At 39.7% G+C, this 18828-nt stretch overlaps 2 protein-coding genes across 3 annotated transcripts; one reads left to right on the top strand and one right to left on the bottom strand.

Annotated features, from left to right (window-relative positions):
* Positions 1-540: 540 nt before the first annotated feature.
* LOC103710475 (probable cyclic nucleotide-gated ion channel 14) lies at positions 541-12095 on the top strand. Its single transcript, XM_008796191.4, has 8 exons — positions 541-1005; positions 1669-2170; positions 4101-4313; positions 4466-4779; positions 5489-5600; positions 8167-8403; positions 10733-11488; positions 11620-12095. Exons 1-7 carry the CDS (start codon positions 947-949, stop codon positions 11462-11464), a joined length of 2169 nt encoding a protein of 722 aa, XP_008794413.1. The 5' UTR covers positions 541-946; the 3' UTR covers positions 11465-11488; positions 11620-12095.
* Positions 12096-14141: 2046 nt separating this feature from the next.
* LOC103710474 (probable xyloglucan glycosyltransferase 5) lies at positions 14142-18828 on the bottom strand. 2 transcript variants are annotated; one of them, XR_005512420.1, is made up of 6 exons: positions 17491-18828; positions 16948-17256; positions 16560-16850; positions 16348-16461; positions 14692-16262; positions 14142-14504 (listed from the first exon to the last, which is right to left on the bottom strand). XR_005512420.1 is itself a non-coding variant. In XM_039127889.1 (5 exons), the coding sequence occupies exons 1-5, from the start codon at positions 18220-18222 to the stop codon at positions 15627-15629; spliced, it is 2082 nt and encodes a 693-aa protein (XP_038983817.1). In that variant the 5' UTR covers positions 18223-18828; the 3' UTR covers positions 14142-15626. The 2 variants fall into 2 exon arrangements, 1 of the variants encoding a protein (XP_038983817.1); XM_039127889.1 differs by having other exon boundaries at positions 14142-16262.

Here is an 18828-nt window from a genome sequence, read left to right as displayed (position 1 = left end):
ATAAAATAACATTTTTCTTTTAATTTAGAATTAGCTACTTCATTGTATACGGTGGATTGATCTATTCTGAGTTAAAAAGTTAAGAATTAATTAATCTATTCATTGTTTCCGGACTAACTTAATCTATCAGCAAACACAATCTATGATGTATTTATCTTAGCATGATCTGGGATTAAACGAAGTGATACAGACGTTCGACAAAGAAGAAAAGTGCATTTGAATGGAAATGGAAAACAGCTCGAGATCCTGAGGAATGAGGAGTTTATTTATATTGCGATAAGTTTTAATTGTAATTGATTAAGAAGGCAGGGAACGAACTATAGCGAATCCGGGCAACGCGTTCCTACGTTTCCTGTCCTGTTTTCCTCCGTAGTCAACGAAAATCCGACAATTATTATCCCGTTAAGTCCGGGAAATTTTTAAAAAAATCTCGATTCGAGAACGTGCGAGCGACGCTGCCTGTCCATGTCCGAGTCTATTTTTTATGTAAAAATAACGAAAAATAAATAAATAACAAAGCTTTTCTCCTTGCTTTTCTTCCGTTACCCTCCCCTTCCGAGCTCTTTTTGTCATCATCAGAAAAGAAACTGCCTGCAGAACTTTTCTTTAAAAAAAAGTTCCTCTTTCAAGCCCTGCTCTTCGTCCCCGTGTCTCCCTTCCGGCCGGAATCAGAGGATCTCTCTTAATCTCTTTCTCCCGCGCCGCCGCCGGCTTATGCTGGCATCCAGAAGCTTTCTTTTGCGTTTTGGACCCACTCCCAGCTGAGAAAAGGAGATCCATTCGCGGTTGAGCAAAAGGTGTCATCTTTGCTCTCTTTTCGGATCGGCTTTCTTGCGCCCCCTCTTGGAATCGATGACGGGGGTTTCCGTGGTTGCTCGAGGGTTCGCTCGATGTCGAGGGCGCGGCCTTCTGTAGATCCGCCGTGAGTTCGACACGATACGACGCGATGTTTGGCTCGAAGAGAGTTGATGATGAGATGGAGCTCAAGAGGGAGAGAACCGTAAGGTGAGTGTACGAATGCTCTTCGTTGTTTCTTTTAGGAAGACGCAGTCGAAAAGATCCGATCTTGATGTGGTTCTTAGATTAAGGATTGAAGTCCGGCAGAGGCCATCAGCGATTTCATTCTTTTCGCATCCTGAAATGAACTAGGCCTGCAGCCTACTTCTCTCTTATTTATGCTTTCATGAACTGAGAGAGAATCGCAAGATAAAGAGTAGACAAACACTTATTGCTTTACCTTCATGGAGAAACGCAGTTAAAAAGATTTGATTTTGATGTGGTTACGACGTTGGGAAAATTAAAACCCAGCACAACTTCTCCTGATTCTCTTTGTGCAATAGTCTTTACTAGGGTTTCTTGATTTTGTCTTACAGATTGAGCTGAAAAATTGAAGAAGATCCTTGATTTACTTGCCCCTAATTTTACGGGTTTAACTTATATTTCTGGGATTTGGGGTTTTTCTGATGCAACTACGGAGTGAAGCAAAACCCACCATTTGTTATGTCTAACTCATTGTTAGAATCGAAGAAAGCCAACACCCCCACCCCCCCTCCTCTCTTTCTTTTAACAAGTCCAAGGTTCCAGCATCAAGCAAGACTCATCATTTGATCTAATCTATCAATCTGTTTGAAGCTTTGTAATGGTTTTGATGTGCTTTTTGTTACATAGGTTCTATCCTGATGAGAAGCAAAACCCAGCCAAACCCATTTACCAGATTGCAAAACCTGGAGGAATTGTGACGAGTAGATTTGGTAGTGGGAGTTCTGGAAAGTCCAAGGTTTTCGCTGAGGATCATGAGCCATGGAGAAAGCGTATACTTGATCCAGGAAGTGACCTTGTATTAAAATGGAATCGGGTTTTCCTTGTCTCATGCTTGGTTGCTCTCTTCATAGATCCTCTATATTTCTATTTGCCTTCAGTCAGAAAGGGTGATAAAACTTCATGTATTAGGATGGACTATTGTCTTAGCATTGTTGTAACTTTTTTCCGGACGCTTGCTGATTTATTCTATGTACTGCACATAGCTATAAAGTTTCGGACTGCTTATGTAGCACCAAGTTCCAGGGTGTTTGGGCGGGGAGAGCTTGTGATGGATCCTAAAAAGATTGCTAGGAGATATTTGAGATCTGATTTTTTTGTAGACGTTGCAGCCGCGTTGCCTCTACCACAGGTATGTTCTCACTTCTCTTTCAAAGTTGATCTTTTCAAAGATTATTGAATTGTTGATGTTTTTTATCTCTAAAATTTCATTGTTATAAATGGTGTCACTCAGATAAGCTAGATATGAAATGCAAGAAGCAGATTGATATGGACATACACTTTTAAAAATAAAATAAAAATAGAGAAATAGATATAATTTAATCAAATTTTATGAAATTTATAACATTTAGCTAAAATCTATAGCTTCGCTGTCAAGTTTAGTGTTTAAATTGTTGAAAATAACCCTCATGTGCATGAAAATGCTTCGCTTCTTTGCTTAAGTTCTTTTTAACAATTCATCCTGCTACAATATGGTAACTCTTAAAGGAACATTCTTGCAGCTTTCTTAGGAAAAGAACTAGCGTATCCCTTAGGATTAGATTCTGGATTGAGAAAATCATAGTAAGGGAAAAAAGGGTGTGCAAGATATTGGAGGAAACTTCTTGAGACAAGGGCTTCTTTATTTTGGAGCTTCATTGAGCCCTTTATATATATAAAAAAAAAAGCCAAAAGCACCAAAGGACCCACTTCAATTGACCCTAAATGATTAAAACATTAACTTATAACAAAATCAAAATTAAGAATGTAATCTTCCTTATTGAAATACTTTTATGTTGACTTGTAAATCCGTTTAGTTGTAGCACACTTGTAGCAAAATCAAAGTTTTCCTGTTGGGTCATGTTTTTGCCGATTGTAACATTGTAATAATTATTGACTAACTAGTTGTAAAATCAAAGTTTTCCTGTTGGGGTCATGTTTTTGCCGATTGTAACATTGTAATAATTATTGACTAACTAGTTGTTTCCTATTACTTGGAGACTGTGATGGGACCATGAATGTCAGACTGGGAATACTCATAATTTTCAAGCTAGACAGCTATTCTTATCTAGTCAATAACAAAAATATGGATGAAGACAAGGCTTGATTTAGAAAGCTATATGCATCTCTAATGCACAAGTTAGAGAGGAATTCTTCATAAACCTTCAAGTCATATATAATGTGTTACATAACCGATAGAAAGCTAAATTTGCAAGCGTTTACATTTTGTTTCTTTATTGTGCCTTTTCTAACATTTCTTCATCTATTTTCTTTTAAGTCCTTTCCTTATATACTGAAGTTGAGCCTTGGACTGAATGAAATGAGTAAAGTAAAATTGGCACCTTTGGGCAGTTGTTTAAAGGATATCACATGTAATCTTTGACTGCCACTGCTCCAAACCCCTGCAAGATATATTAAATTTTGTGCATGCAGTTGCACAGAAGTCTAGGCTTCCTTTTGTTGAACTATGCTGAAAACTTGGAAGAGCCCCTAATGCTGATAGCCTACATTTTCATGCCTTGATATCTTACAAACCCTGCTGTTCTACATGGGTGTATTGGCTAGTCAAAAATATGGGCCATAGCTGTAAGATGAATTTCTGATAGGTTGTTTTTCTGTTCATGCAAAACAATCTCGCACATCTGAAAAGTACTTTTATGAACGAAAGGAATTGGAAATAGGTACAGGAAACAAAAGATAATTTTTTATTGTCTGTTCGTTACAATGGCGATGAACGGACCCTATAAATGTCATTATTTTAATTTCAAATACTTTCAGTCTAGACAGACTTGGGTAAATAACAGCCACTGTATCCACTACAAGTTATAGCAGTTTCTCTGAAGGTGTATTATAATGGGATAACAGCATTATTGAAACCATATTTGTAGCTTCTGCCAAAAAACTCGAGCTTACCCTTGATGGAGCATAAAAGATTATCTGGAAGAGAATTTGTTCTGTTATGAATATTTCTTGAGCTCCAAAAGTTGTAAACATGAATAGGTGTTGTCATCAGGTTGTACTTTCTGTTTTGAAGGCTAACGGTTTCCCTGACACTCCTTTTTTCTTTTGTTTCTCTTTTGCAGATTGTTATTTGGCTAGTGATACCAGCAAGTAGAAACTCAAGGGCTGATCATGATAGTAATGCGCTTGCTCTGATTGTTCTAATTCAATATATTCCAAGATTATATCTCATATTTCCACTAAGTTACCAAATTATTAAGGCTGCTGGAGTTGTTACAAAGACTGCTTGGGCGGGAGCTGCATACAATCTATTACTTTACATGATAGCCAGCCATGTATGTAACTTTCCCATACTTAGCTTGCATAAATTACTTTATGTGATATTGTTGGACATTACAATAGGATGTACTACTTCCCGATTATATTCAATATGTTTGGTTGGTACTCTAATTTAAGGTCGTTACTGAATTAAGTTCTATCTACTCAGGTTTTAGGAGCATCATGGTACTTGCTATCAGTTGAACGACAGACAACATGCTGGAAATCAGAATGCAGGAAGGAGAATGGCACTCAGGGTACACCATTATGTGATCTTAAGTTTTTGGACTGTGAGTCCTCAAACCGAAGTGATCGGCAGATCTGGGCAAATAACACAGCTGTTTTTACAAACTGTGATGCGAGTAACTCTGATATTTCTTTCAACTATGGCATTTTTGCACCTGCATTAACCAACGATGCTGTCTCCTTGGGGTTCATAAAGAAGTATTTCTATTGCCTTTGGTGGGGTTTGCAAAATCTGAGGTATGATTTTGTTTCCCTCCTGGTATTTCTCCATATGAAAGCCAATATGGAACTGTTATGGTGTCCCTTTTTTTTGTCATTTCTCGAAATGCTCGCATTATGAAAACCAACATATGGTGCCTTTTCTGGTCTTTTCTCCAAACACTCCAAGATGGGCATGCCCCCCACCCGCTCCAAAAATACGAGTAATATGAACAATGTTACAATCACATATAGTTCATTTGGATGTCCTATATGTTCTTGTTTGTTATCCGATCTAGTCAAATCTTGCTTATTTACTACATAATTTCTTTAAAAAATGAGATCTTTACAAATATTGTGAGGTCAGGTTCTTGGAAATCATTTCCTGTCTTTATTCATTTAGCTAGAAAAACAGGGAAAAGCAAGCTGATTGCAGTTACTAAACCAGTAAGTTGGGTTGGCAAGGCTTCAGGGGATAAATCTCACAAGGGTATACTAGAATTATAGCATTTTTACTGGCAGTTTGAAGTCTATTCCATATTGGATTGAAAAAATGTGTGCTTTGGTCCACTTTTGAGTTTCCCTTTTAGTTGCCTCGGTGCAAGATTTTTGCAAGAATGTTTTCGTGGCATGACTTAACAAAGAAAAGGTTGATTTAATTTGTCAATGTCTATCATTGCTATTCAGGAATTCTTCTTAATTGACATGTCATCTAAGACTTTTAATGTGTCTCTCTTTCTGTTGTCAGCTCGTATGGTCAGACTTTGAATACAAGCACCTTCATTGGGGAGACATCGTTTGCTATACTCATTGCCATTCTTGGCCTTGTCTTATTTGCACATTTAATTGGAAACATGCAGGTAAAAAATAGGCAGATTTCCAGTTTTCTTTATTCGATCATATTATGTTACTTCTTTCAACAATGTCCAGTTCTTGGTTAATTAGTCAAGTCTGCATGAAAGTGATTCCTGAATTGTTATAGTGCTGGATAGCTGTTATAAAAGAGCAGTTGATTGTTGCCATATTGTTTAGCATGAGGTCAGTACTTTGCCTTTGATCTTAGCAACTAGATTACTTCAGATCATTATTATATCTCTTTCAATTGGTAAAATTTCTTCAGGACTGTAATTAAGATGACCTACAATCTGTCTCGCTTTTCCTGTCCCTACATGCATTCACTAGGTGCAAAAACAGGTTTGATTTTGTTCTGGACATGGTTTGGTGCTGTCAACTACCAAAGAATCTTGGGCGTCGTCTTTTTTGAGAGAGAGAAAGGGAGGGAGACCCACCTGCACTATAATTACCTAGGTCCAGGAATTTTGGAGATGCACCACCAAAGAATTGAATCCAGAATCTCTGGTTGCTAAGCAGAGGGTGTGAGGGCGAGCCCCAATTCACTTTTTGTCATTAGTAATTTATTCTTAGGCCAAAATTTATCACTTCTTGGTTTTCTTTCAGCACCTTTCTCTGTATATTTGTTCCTAATTGTATTGACATTAGCATGTAGACAATGATGTTCAGAGTGCAATCATGTGGGTTTTGACTTAGGCAAGACTTTGGATGTTTGAATGGACATTTGTCTGGTTTAAGTGTGCTGTAGGTAGTCTTTTCTGCAGTCAAATTTTAATGCTAGTGTTGGGTAAATCGCAGGGATCTATGATGAACAATACGAAGAATTGAGAGAAAGAGGAAGAGAGATCAACACAAGAATTTGTGGTTCGGCAATGTGCCTATGTCCGCGGGAGCAAAGTGGCTGTAATTTCACTATGTCAAAAATAACAAGGGTTACAAGATATTTATACTTAAACCCTAGCTCTGATGCATATATTTTTGAAACTCTCAAAAATACCCTTGTACCGTACCGTGGGGCGTTGCCCCCGCACCCCCAAACCATATCAGTGTCCTTGGTAAACAAATAGTAGACTGTTTTGCCCAATAAGCAGGCAGATGCCGTCACTTTGCTCCGTACCACTCAAAATATGAGCCACTTACTCTAACAGCTAGTTATAGGTATCATAAAGATTACTTTTTACTTATAAATCTTTTTCATTAGGATTTGATTGCTGATATTCAAAAATCCAATATTGGCATGTTACTTTTTGGAGAAACGATCGTGCCATATGGGACAGCACATAGAAGATTATGTTTTAAAAATTGTGTTGTTATGCGTCATTTACATAATAATCCCAATGCTCTTCACTGAAAAAATATTATGCACATAGCCATAATTTTCCCTCCTTTGTCAACTTACCTTATTTAGAAAGTTTTGCTATATCTTATGTGCCTTTATGGAATATGGACATCTTTGCAGAGTGGAAAGGTTTAGAGAAGCCAAAAGAACTGTTCTATCTGTGGACACAAAAGCATGTGGATGACATAATGGAATGCTGCCTTCCAAAAACAGCGGTTATTTAGTACATTCAATTCTGTGTTCTCGTCAAGAGGATTTTAGTTGAAGGGAAAAAAAATATTCAGAGGAACACTAAAACTGAAACCATCAGTGGATTAGTTTTTGAATTTATTGGCTTACTGAAATCTGCAAAATATGCGGAATGAAGAACTTGAGCCTCCATAAAATTAATTATCCAATCAACACATAAATCCAGGTGCATTACATTATGTCGGCTGCTAGAAGCCACGAAGCAGATTTTTAATGTAGTATGATGAACAGGAGGCGGCTTTTCTCAAAGTAAAAGAGAGGAGTGGGTAAGGATTTAAAAAAGAGGAAGGGCTTGATTGGGAGAGAATTCTGGATTTTGGTTGCAAGTGGTAAAAAAGATGGGCGGCTTAACAAATCCTGGATGAAATTTGTGTGCAATAAATTCATAAAAGGTGATCCAAACTATATAAGGTTTGTTGATTTGGTTGCGGTTGCTGTTATCTGTTAGGCGAGGCATTGGCCACTTGTCATTTGGTACATTATCCCTGCTTTCTATTGTATTGTTGTTGTGCTTTAATTTATTTTATATCAATTTTTTGGAAGTAGCTGCATTTATATTATTTATGCTGCATTTCTGTCTGAGTTTATTATTTTGTGTATAAGATTTGTTCCCTTTATGGCGGATTAGGGTATCTTTTTTATGGTTATGGTGCCAATGCTCGTTTACTTGCATTGTAACATTCTTAGCCATATAACCGGAAAACTGCCTGGCATGTCACACACCATACATACATATCTGGGGTCATCTTATGCTTCCAATGCTTAGCCTTGTATATATTTGAGGTATTACATGCTGGTCTGGTGCTGGCACAGTATGTATCATGGCATGCAGTGTCATGCTTGGCACACACTTCCCTATTTGATTTAAAATTGAAACCACGAAATTGTCAAAATGAATATTTGACTTCCTGTTTGCTTGTTTCAGGCTTCTAGGTTGAATAACATTACTACTTTTCTCTCATCTATAAAATTCTATTATATTTCAGACCTACCTGCAATCTATAACTGTAAGGCTTGAAGAATGGAGGCTAAAGCGGAGAGATACGGAAGAGTGGATGAGACATCGCCAGCTTCCTCATGATCTGCGGGAACGGGTGAGGCGTTTTGTTCAATATAAGTGGCTTGCTACACGGGGCGTGGATGAAGAATCTATATTGCAATCCTTGCCTGCAGACCTTCGACGAGATATTCAACGTCACCTCTGCTTGGACCTTGTTCGACGGGTATAATTTTAACCCCATCTTTTATCTAGATCTCAATAGATAGGAACACTGGTATTGTTGGAAATCTTCCTTTTTGATACCATATACTTGTATATACACATAATATATATGTATGTACATGTGTGTGTCTACTAGCAAGACTGCATGTGCAAATGCACATGAAGCCGACAAGAATATAAGTAACATACATGTTCTGCAAAAAATAATGAACTTTGAAGGATGCCATCAGTTTTAATCTACATGTGAAGTTATAATATCTGAACTGAGGATGCAGAGGTCTTCCTTTGTTCATGGAGGAAAAAGGACTTATCCTTCAGATTCCTTTTTTCTTTATGAACTATGGAGAGACAGTTGATTTAATTGATTATTTCTTATCTAATTAATCCTAGATCCTAGAAATAGAAGATAAAAAGCATTATCCAATGTAAAATGCCGTTGTTCACCTCATTTACAGATACTTGTTCTTTGTTTGATCCTTTTTTTTTATTTTCGAATTTCCTCTATCCTAATGTTAGTTAATTTGATTTTTTTCTGTTTTGAGCATTCAAATGCAACCTTGCCTTAACTTAACCAATGGAATTTCATGCAACTAAAATGTGTTGATTCATATACCCAACAATCAAAAAAAAAATGTTCAGCATAGTTTCTTATCCAGTTATTGAGTCGTATATGTAATGACATGGACGAACTTGTATTGCCATAAGATGCGAATCATGCTTCTTCATTAACATCTTTCAAGGAAGGCTAGTTATGATCCAACATCAGGGGAGAATATATTAGTCTCTTGCTCAATCATTGACAATTTTTATCGTTGCCATAGAAAATAACTAGTATTCTTTCCTTTGAATGAGAAGCTAATGAGATTATGTTCTTATGAAAAATATGCAAGTTATGTCACAATAACATGATTTGTTTCCTTGACAAATTTTTCTTTTGTTCGAATGTTGTTTGTAAGCACGCAACCCGGACATCTTTAGATACCAACTTATGGCAGATAACTTTGCCTTCCTAAAAGTTGTGTGAATTCTACTTTAGATTTATTTTGATGCCCCCTGTTTCTTCAAAAAAATGGGGAAAAGAGAGGGGCATGCTTGATGAAATGCCTAACTTAAATATATAATCCATTTTTATCATAAAAAAGATTGTGATTTTACATTAATTTTGGCCAATGCCTTCATTCTGCTTGATGAGGTCCAATTTAAAGTGTCAAGTTTTCGTTCTCATTGAAACTTGCCCTAGGGTTTATTTTACTTTCTGTGTAGGTATGGTTAGCATGCCAAACTAATGCAAATGGAAATCTAAAAAGAAATCAAGCAGCCATTAGAAATTTTAGGTTGAATCCCATTTATGACACACTATAATTACTTCGGACCTTATGATAATTGGACTTGATAATACTACATAACCCCTATGCACCACAACACACAAAGTCCCCCCCCCCCCTCCCTCCTCCTCCTCCTCCTCCTCCTCCTCGAAACTGTGGCTTTTTCCGCAGATCTCAGTGGGTCTGTTATTATATTAGCACAAGAATTACCTGCAAGCTTAAACTGTTAATTGAGTGGTACATAAGCTGAAGTTGTCATGATTATCAGGGAGATATATTTTAAAACTTGAAGCAAAATTATCAGAGAAAATATGAAGATTCAAGGGACCCCAATATCATCCCTATAATTCTTCTCCCAACACCAGATTTGATCTACTGAAAGTTGGTGGGAATTGAGGCACTGCAACTATGGCTGGTAGAGAATTTTATTATTGGGAAGCAGGAGGTTGGTTCTGAGGATGTCATCAGGGAGTAGCGGTGGAATTGTGATGGTGTCCTAATTCTAGGATGGCATCATATAACGAGATATGAAAGGGAACTATGAGGTGTGGTCTGAACCTTCGTGACCTGGAGAAAGGGGACGAAATAGTATACAATTTGGCAAGTACAAGTCTAGAGTGTAGGTTAGGCATAGAAGATATGCTAACAGATTGCTCTGTTTACTGTTAGTCATGGATGTGGTATTTTTTTTTAAAAAAAAAAAATTATATGTTAAGGTTATATTGTGCATGGGTGTGATCTGGGTTAGAAAGTAAAAAATTTTCTACGGGCAGAATTGTTGAGACTTTTATAGTTGCAAGGATTCACATCTTAGTTTCAACTGATGAAAATAACCTTATTTTTTGGAAAAATAAGCTAAACAGGGTTTGAAAAGCTATGTCACCTTGTTAGATATCTGCAGTTCATTTTTGCTGTCCGACTCCTAACATCTTATGTGTTTTCATATATAGACTGATTATCTTATGTTTACAAGCCTTTTCTTTTTCCCAAAATTCCAAATTGCAGGTCCCTTTTTTCTCACAAATGGATGATCAGCTTCTTGACGCCATATGCGAACGTCTGGTATCCTCCTTGAGCACTGAAGGTACCTACATCGTTCGAGAGGGCGACCCTGTGACAGAAATGCTCTTTATCATCCGTGGGAGATTAGAGAGCTCCACTACCAATGGGGGCCGAACAGGTTTCTTTAATTCCATAACTTTGAGACCCGGTGGCTTCTGTGGTGAGGAACTGCTTGCCTGGGCTCTGGTTCCAAAGTCAGCTGTCAACTTGCCTTCGTCCACACGCACCGTAAGAGCCCTTGTTGAAGTCGAGGCCTTTGCCCTGCGAGCAGAAGACCTAAAGTTTGTCGCCAACCAGTTTAGGCGGCTTCATAGCAAGAAACTACAGCACACTTTCCGCTTCTATTCCCCCCATTGGAGAACATGGGCGGCTTGCTCCATTCAAGCGGCTTGGCATCGGTTCAAGAGGAGAAAGATGGCTAGGGATCTTAGCATGCGGGAGTCATTCTCCTCCCAGTCAGATGAACAAGCTGCTGATGAGGCAGGAAAGGAGGAAGAGGACAGCAACTCAAGCTCCACCAATCCTTCCCTTCTTAAACAGAATCTTGAGGTGATGATTCTGGCTTCAAAGTTCGCTGCCAGCACAAGAAAGGGAGCTCAGAAAATCAAGGGCATCGACATGCCCAAGTTACAGAAACCAGACGAGCCTGACTTCTCTGCACATCCATACGAGTAGTGGTTATTGATATTTGTTATGGTGGTGGGTGCCGCATGTTTTTTTTTATCCGCTAAAACAGATAATTCATACAATTTTACTACGGATATTTTCAATAATGTCAGAAAACAAGAAGTCTCTGAGTGCTCTAACAATTTTCTCTTCCCAACCCACAGGGCACTTCCGAAGCGACTGGCTATACATGAGGCCACCTAGTCAACAACCTTGTTAGCCTCCCTGAATCCTCAAACCGTATGAAAGGGTGCTAGGAGAGGATTCTACCTTGTATGATTCAGAGTTTAAGAGATCCAACTCTCCATACAAATAGTTAATCTACATCTGCCGTGTGATTCAGAAGAAAAAGCTTTCTGGTATCAATGTCATTATTGTATTTTATCGACAGGTCTGCAGTTTTTATGAGTTCCGGCTCCCTCGCATTGTACAATCTAAATGTACTTATCCAAGTATTCAGTCTCCGGGTGCCCAGAGACATCATTTTCCCCTGTTTAAATTTACACTTCTCTCAACTTCAAGACCAGTGTCTGACATCCTAACTTGAACCTGTTATCTGAGGAGCCAGGCGCATCTTTTGTTCGAGTATCGATTTGAATACCGATCAAGCATAAACAGAAAGAAAAATGGTTGTTTGTTTGTTAATAGTGATTATAGATTCCATGGTAATGCATCAGCTTACATTCATCTTGGAATCCATCTTTAAATTGTCTATTTTATAGGTCACTCTCATGCATAAGATTAATGGTAAATGAATGCTAACTATTGAAGTTCTTGTCCAGTTGTAGGCTGGGTTACATTAAGTTTCTTTGAACGTAGTCTACGATTGTCCATCTCTTTCTTCTTTTATGTTCCTACCCAGTGAACTTAATATTTTTATCATATTCAATAATAGCTGTTTTCTATATTTGTTTACCAAGCTATGAGGAATAAAAGAATTAATTATGATAAGAGAGAGAAGAATAAGTCATATCCACTGCTCCAACCATGACCTATCTTGTCGCTCGAATCCCATATAAAAGAAGAATGAGTAAGCGGACTCCCTTGTTTGGATGCGAGATTTGAAGTACTTTCTCAATAATAGAAAGATGCCCACTGCGAACATCATAAATTATTTGAAATCTATGTGTGGATAGAATTTGGGCAAGCATGTCGAACCTCGAATTTATAAGAACCTCAACATTCATGCCGAGTCCCAAGTGGAAGTACGTCGCACCTGGCACCACCCTGGCTACTAGGTGTCCAAGAGCGGTCCTATATCTCATGTCCAAGCAGTGGTCGAAGCCACATTTTAATTGTCGCCGCAGCGACTCGAACTTGGGACCATGAGGTTAGAATTCCCGCCCAGTACCACTAGGCTACTACCTTGGTGGCAATCTATCTATTGATTTTTGGAAGATGACTACAGTGTCAAGAAAAATTTTGAATAACAAGCGGTCAATAAAACTGTAAGATAGCAAGTGATCGTGCTCGATAGAAGTGTCGTAATGCTGAAATATGTTGAAGAGGATCAAATGGATCTTTTTTAATTACCACGTAGATTGGAAATTATTTCCAATAATAACTTTCTTTAGGAGATAATTTCTTATCATGATAACTCTTTTTTTTTTTAGTATTTACCAGTATTTTCTTGTTACAATAATTCCCATTCAGGTAGTTGTTCTGGCAAATAATAAGTTAATTTGAGCGATAAACCACCACCCACATGTGGACTCTCACGTGAGCAACAAGTGACCAAATATTGAGTCTTTCAAGTATCACAGCAGAAATAATTAACTAAATCCCGATCGACCTAGTAACTTTGACCATTTACTCTAGTTGGTGGCCGATTAATTTTTGGTTGTAAATAGAGCCCATGCCGCCATCAATTTATTCACTGGTAGAGAGTTCATGAGCCTTCAATCTCTTTTTTTTTCTTTTAGATGACTTATACATTTCTAAATATGGATACATCAAAAAAAAAATAATCAAAAAACAGCATATATTGGAGCAACTCCTTCTCCCCAACCCACAAGCCTCCCCTCTTCAATTCCGCCTCCAGATCAGAAGTGTTGAAGATCTAGTACCCACCAGCAATAACTATCCTGAAGTTCGAGCCTCTAATGATAAAGTACACCTCCATCAGTCCGTCGCTCTATAAGACTCATGGCAGAAGCAGCATGAGAAGTGGCTACAAGGCCAGGTTCTGCTTGACTTGGTCCCATCATGCCATCATCTAACAGAATCTCTGGGCCATCTAAACATTGCATAAATTTATGATTAACCCCTCTTATTATATTTTATATCAGTGAGGTATCCATTATTTTTCAGAGAAGATTACATATATTTCAGACAAACTCTTCTTCTTCCTGCAAATATATATTATATATATAAAAAAAGCTCTGGTTATATAAACAAACAAGATAACCGCTATGATCTCTTTTCTGAGAAGAAGATTGGGAGCAAGACGCAGCTGCATTTTCTTATGAGAGGTGGGATGGAGTGGTACGGTGTTATTTGGCAGAAATTCTAGTTTCAGTACCTTGCAAAAATTTTCATAGGTACTTCCTATATTTTTTTTCTTTTTAGTTTTCAGAACAGTTAAAAAAGAGCCTCATTTCATGCGATCTGCTTTTGCCAGCTCCAATCGATCAATCACTCATGCATGCAAGAGTTCAGAAATCATCCATATCATGTACAGCAGATAAAAAAGAGGAAAATTCTTGTGCCAATAACTAAGTCATCCATACTATGCATGCACTACTTTAGATCCTGACACAAGGTAACCGAACTATAAATCTGTAATTATATCTTGAACAGAAGTTAGACCCAACAGCCACTAGATCTCTGAACAAGAGAGCCAGTATCTCCTACCAATTTCTGGATCGACATCCATATCCATCGCTGGCCGGCAGCAGGGGACAAGTGAGAGCCACAGAGCACAACAGAGCTGCACACAGATAAGGTTATTCTTTTTCTGAAGGCGAGCTGGCAGCATCAACAGCTGGAGAGGTGCTGTTGGCCTTCAATACCACGTAAACCTCTTTTAATTTGCTTCGAACATATCGCCCTGTGTGAAAGAAAGAGCAATGGCATCTCAGAATTCTGACGTGCTCTTCTCACAGACAGATGCGCTTTTTTTCTCTTTTTTTCTTTTTTTTTTTTGCGCTAAAGCGATAGATCATACTGACGAGTACAAATGTACTCAATAAAATCAGAAAACAAAATGCCTCGGAGTGCCCAGGGCAATTCCTCACCTCCAGCCCACAAGGTACTACCAGAATAACTGGCCACATAAACAGCCACTCAATTCGCAGCTCCGTTGGCTTTTCGAAAGACATGCTTGGCCTGAAAGGTCCCTCCATTCCTCAATATTGTCCAGATATCTCGGAGCAAAGGGTGGTCGCATCCGTTACCCCTTGGACCTCCCTATATCCAACTGATAACTATGGCCGAGTCATCCTAGATCCACAGAGAAAGATGCTCTGAGGGGACCTGTTTGCTTCAAGCAGGGGACCCTTCCCACCCTCCATTATTCGACACATAATTGAGGGGTGGTGGATATTAACCAAAACCTTTATTTTCTGCCGACACTTTCTCAAGCTAAAGCCAGACAGTCATCGTCAGCCAAAAGGAACAGAAAAGGGACAGAGATGAGAAAAGGCGAAAAGAGGGGCCCAGGGAGAGGTGTAAACAGAGCACACGAAGAAAATGCAGCAACAAATATCTCTTTCAACTTCAGAATAAACTGAATTAAATCAGATAAACATAACAGCTGTTACACAATCTCGGTGCAACTGGACTGGGGAGACAGAAAGACAAAAATATCATCATTTCAAAGTACCGGTGGAACCCGAGTGCTCTTCTTTCCTTGGGGTCTCTCTAGCTTCTTCAAGTACAAACAAGCCAAGTCTGGGTGGCGAGCGATGCTTATGAACCATTCCTGCCCATAAGAGTGTAAATAGTTTAGAGAAAGGAACGCCTTTGTAGCAGCAGAGAGACCTCAGAGTACAGAGACTGATAAGAATCCCATCCATGGCTTCAGATTATCTTAATGCTTCTGAAGCGAGGGAATTGGAACTTGATATGAAATCTCTCAGACAGGCAATCTTAACTTTCCCCAGTGAAGCGCAAATTGGATGACCGAGAAAAAATGGGTAGTTTCCGCTTCTTCTTTTTTTGCCTCCTTACATCAGCTCATCTGCTCCCCAGTTAAATCAAGACCCACAAGAAGGAATGACACCCCTTGGCAGAGCAGAAAGTAGAAGTGAATTCCCTGGGCAGACAAAAAACTCCGGGCTGCTGCAGTAAGGAGGAGAAGAGCAAGAGCCAACTCCTTCTTGTATATCTTGTGGACCCTCTTAACTGGAAAGGGAGATTTCTCTTGCTGCTCCTTCAATTTGTTCGGTTCCATCACTTCGCTCTCAGAAGACCCTTTATGGAGCTGTAAGGTCTTTGATTCCCTCTCTGCTTCTGCCAACAGATCCGATTCTGATGACCTCCCAGCTTTCTTAGTAACAACCCACTCGTATGAGCTCCCCAGTTGGAATAATCCAGAGACCATAGCATTGAATTTGGTTACAGACATGGTGTTCTCAAAGAGGAGGTAGGGGACAATGAAAGGAAAGGAGCTTGGGGCTGGAAGAATGTTGAGGAAGGACATACACACAGGCAAATAACATATCACCCAAACAGGCAGCTCAGCCTCCGGAACGAACATTGATAGAGGGAGGATGACACAGAACAATGCGAACGAATAGAATGGAAGGATAAGCTTCCTCAAGAGAAAAAATAAGAGGATCAAGTTCGCTTTCTTCCACAAGGATATCTGCAATCCCAGCATTAATGGACTACTTCAGAAGTTTGGATTAAGAGACAAATAACTATATTTGCTTTCTAAGGAGAGGGCGAACCTTGGAAGTTATGATAGATGGAAGGCACAGGCGGAATAGTTGCATTGGTCCGGAATGCCATCGGTGCTGCTGCTTCCGATAAGCCTCATAAGATTCTGGAACTTCACATAAGACCTGCAGAAGGGTCTCTCGCATTAGCTTAAAGGAAAAAGATTTATCATCATCAAGTTAAAGAACAAGATTTATAGCTGGGAAACATGGCCTGTACGCACCTTGACATCATTCAAGAAGATGAATTTCCAGCCATTGAGGTGCGCACGAACGGCAATATCCATATCCTCTACTGTTGTTCGCTCGAGCCAACCTCCAGAGTCCTCCAAAGCTTTGATTCTCCAGACACCTGCAGTCCCATTAAAGCCAAAGAAATTCAAGAAGACGCCATTCACCTGCTGCTCCACTTCGAAATGGAAGCAGAGGTTGATGTTCTGAAGACGAGTCAACAAGTTCTCGCTCTTATTCACAAAACTCCACCGTGCCTGAACTAGCCCCAGCTCAGGATTTCCCTGCATCACATGTAAACTGGATAATTGATTAACTGAAGAGACTGTAGGTGCTATCTGCAAATGAACTTCATGAAATCGGACTGCGAGGTGTCGATACCATGAAATGTGGAATTGTTTGCTTGAGAAAATCAGGGTGTGGTTGGAAGTCAGCATCGAATATAGCAACAAACTCGCAGTTCTCAACATAGTCGCAGCTCATGGCAGACTTAAGATTTCCAGCTTTATAACCAGTCCTGACCAACCGATGCCGATAGACTATGTTGACACCCCGCTGGCTCCACTTTGAGACCTCCACTCTGATTAAAAGCTTGATGGCTTCATCATCGGAGTCATCGAGCACTTGAATCAGTAGACGGTCTTTGGGCCAATCAAGTTGGCATGCAGCAGAAATCGATTGCTCGTACACCTGGGAAAAAAGCTAAATTTAGGAATCTCCATCTCAGAAGACAATTTTCTAGTCACCAAAGCAATCTGAAAACAATGTAATAATTTCAGGATTCATGCAGACAATGGTGTATGGCACTGAGAAGACCGAATGAAGAAGCCAATTGTTCAAATTCACACGCCGAACAAAGAAACTATGTGTTTGTTTGATCAGAAAAAAAGAATTACAGAAACTAGCCCGAGCAGAGATCATTACCTCCCTCTCATTGCACATAGGAATCTGAACCAAGACCATAGGGTGCTCCAAACCATCATTAGCTTTGAAAGGATCTGCATCTAGCCTTGGTTGGATCTTCTTGAGCTTGATCCATAAGCATCCGAGGCACAAGATAAAGCGATCCACCGACTGTATGATGAACAGAACAATGCATATGTTCGACAAGACCTGAATTGGGTAGGCAATGTAGTCAGCTCGGAAAGAAAGCCATGAGAGGTAGGCCTTGTGCGTCCACCCCTGGATCTCTATGGTCTCCGGCATGCGTAAGCTCTCCGGTAAATGCAAATCGGGCTTCTGGAAGTGCCATCCTTTCCAATAACCGACGAGCTCGAAAGCCAGAGCTACCAATGACAGCACCAAGAATCCCCTGATGAACTTGAACAGCAACCGGCCTTTGCCGCGCTTGCCGCGCGCCGAGGAGACTCCCTGCCGGAAAAAAAGCAGTCTCTTCTTGGCAGAGCCGAGCAGAGCCCATAGGGCGGCGGCCAGCCAAGCTACACAGCCGACGGCACGATGAGCCTTGAGGAGCAAGACCCAGGTGAACTGCTTGGCATTCTTCCCTCGGTCCTTCTCCATCGATCCAAATGCTTCGGGGTCGGGACCATCGATTTCAAGAACCGAGTAGTTGGGGTTCTCCATTGTCACAACCACCGGCGTGCCCTTCCTTGTGTCCCTCGTCCACCACCCCGAAAACACCAAGCTTGGAGCCATTGCCCCTCCTCTCCTACAGTACAAACAAGCCTAACCGACGAAAACCCCCAAATTCCTCACAATATGCTCTTAAACCCCTCCATGATTTGGATCTCAAGATCGAATTTTTCCTCAAGCTTCAACATCAAAATCCGATCTTGCTGCAGAAAACCCAGAGAAAAATACAGCTGCCCAATGCAGCAAGTGAGGATACTATGTGGACATTATTCAATGTCTTAACAAACAAATCCTTTTCCTTCCCCTTCTTTCAACTTTTTCTAGATTTTACCATGGGTCGAATGCGATATTTTTCCCGTTTTCTTGTGTGAGACCTCCAGACACTAGTACTAATCGACTGTACCCCAAAACCTTATTCCACCAACAAGATCCTAAAGACATATGGCGAATAGAAGTGTGATGATAACACCATAAAAACCACTTCATGACATGAACAGTTGAACAGTAACCTGTGGAAACTAGATAGCGTATAGCATAAATATATGCACATAAAGGAGGCAACTTTACAGAAACATTGGAGATTCCAATCATCCAAGCTGATCTCTCTGTGCTTTGGATCCAAGTTAAAAAGTAGTCAAAGACACTTACGATGTTCCATCTAAAACTCTA

This window comes from Phoenix dactylifera, chromosome 7, assembly GCF_009389715.1.
Source record: "Phoenix dactylifera cultivar Barhee BC4 chromosome 7, palm_55x_up_171113_PBpolish2nd_filt_p, whole genome shotgun sequence".
Lineage (NCBI taxonomy): Eukaryota > Viridiplantae > Streptophyta > Magnoliopsida > Arecales > Arecaceae > Phoenix > Phoenix dactylifera.
The sequence above is the reverse complement of the archived record's forward strand: the minus strand, read 5'-3'. Positions and strand labels throughout refer to the sequence as shown.

Coding starts and splice junctions, on each gene's coding strand:
- LOC103710474 (XM_039127889.1), bottom strand. CDS start 18,222: ATGGCTCCAAGCTTGGTGTTTTCGGGGTGGTGGACGAGGGACACAAGG. Junction 16,462..16,559: donor TCTTCTTGAATGATGTCAAG/GTGCGTACAGGC, acceptor ACCCTTCTGCAG/GTCTTATGTGAAGTTCCAGA. Junction 16,263..16,347: donor CATCTATCATAACTTCCAAG/GTTCGCCCTCTC, acceptor CTGGGATTGCAG/ATATCCTTGTGGAAGAAAGC.
- LOC103710475 (XM_008796191.4), top strand. CDS start 947: ATGTTTGGCTCGAAGAGAGTTGATGATGAGATGGAGCTCAAGAGGGAG. Junction 2,171..4,100: donor CCGCGTTGCCTCTACCACAG/GTATGTTCTCAC, acceptor TCTCTTTTGCAG/ATTGTTATTTGGCTAGTGAT. Junction 5,601..8,166: donor ATTTAATTGGAAACATGCAG/GTAAAAAATAGG, acceptor ATTATATTTCAG/ACCTACCTGCAATCTATAAC.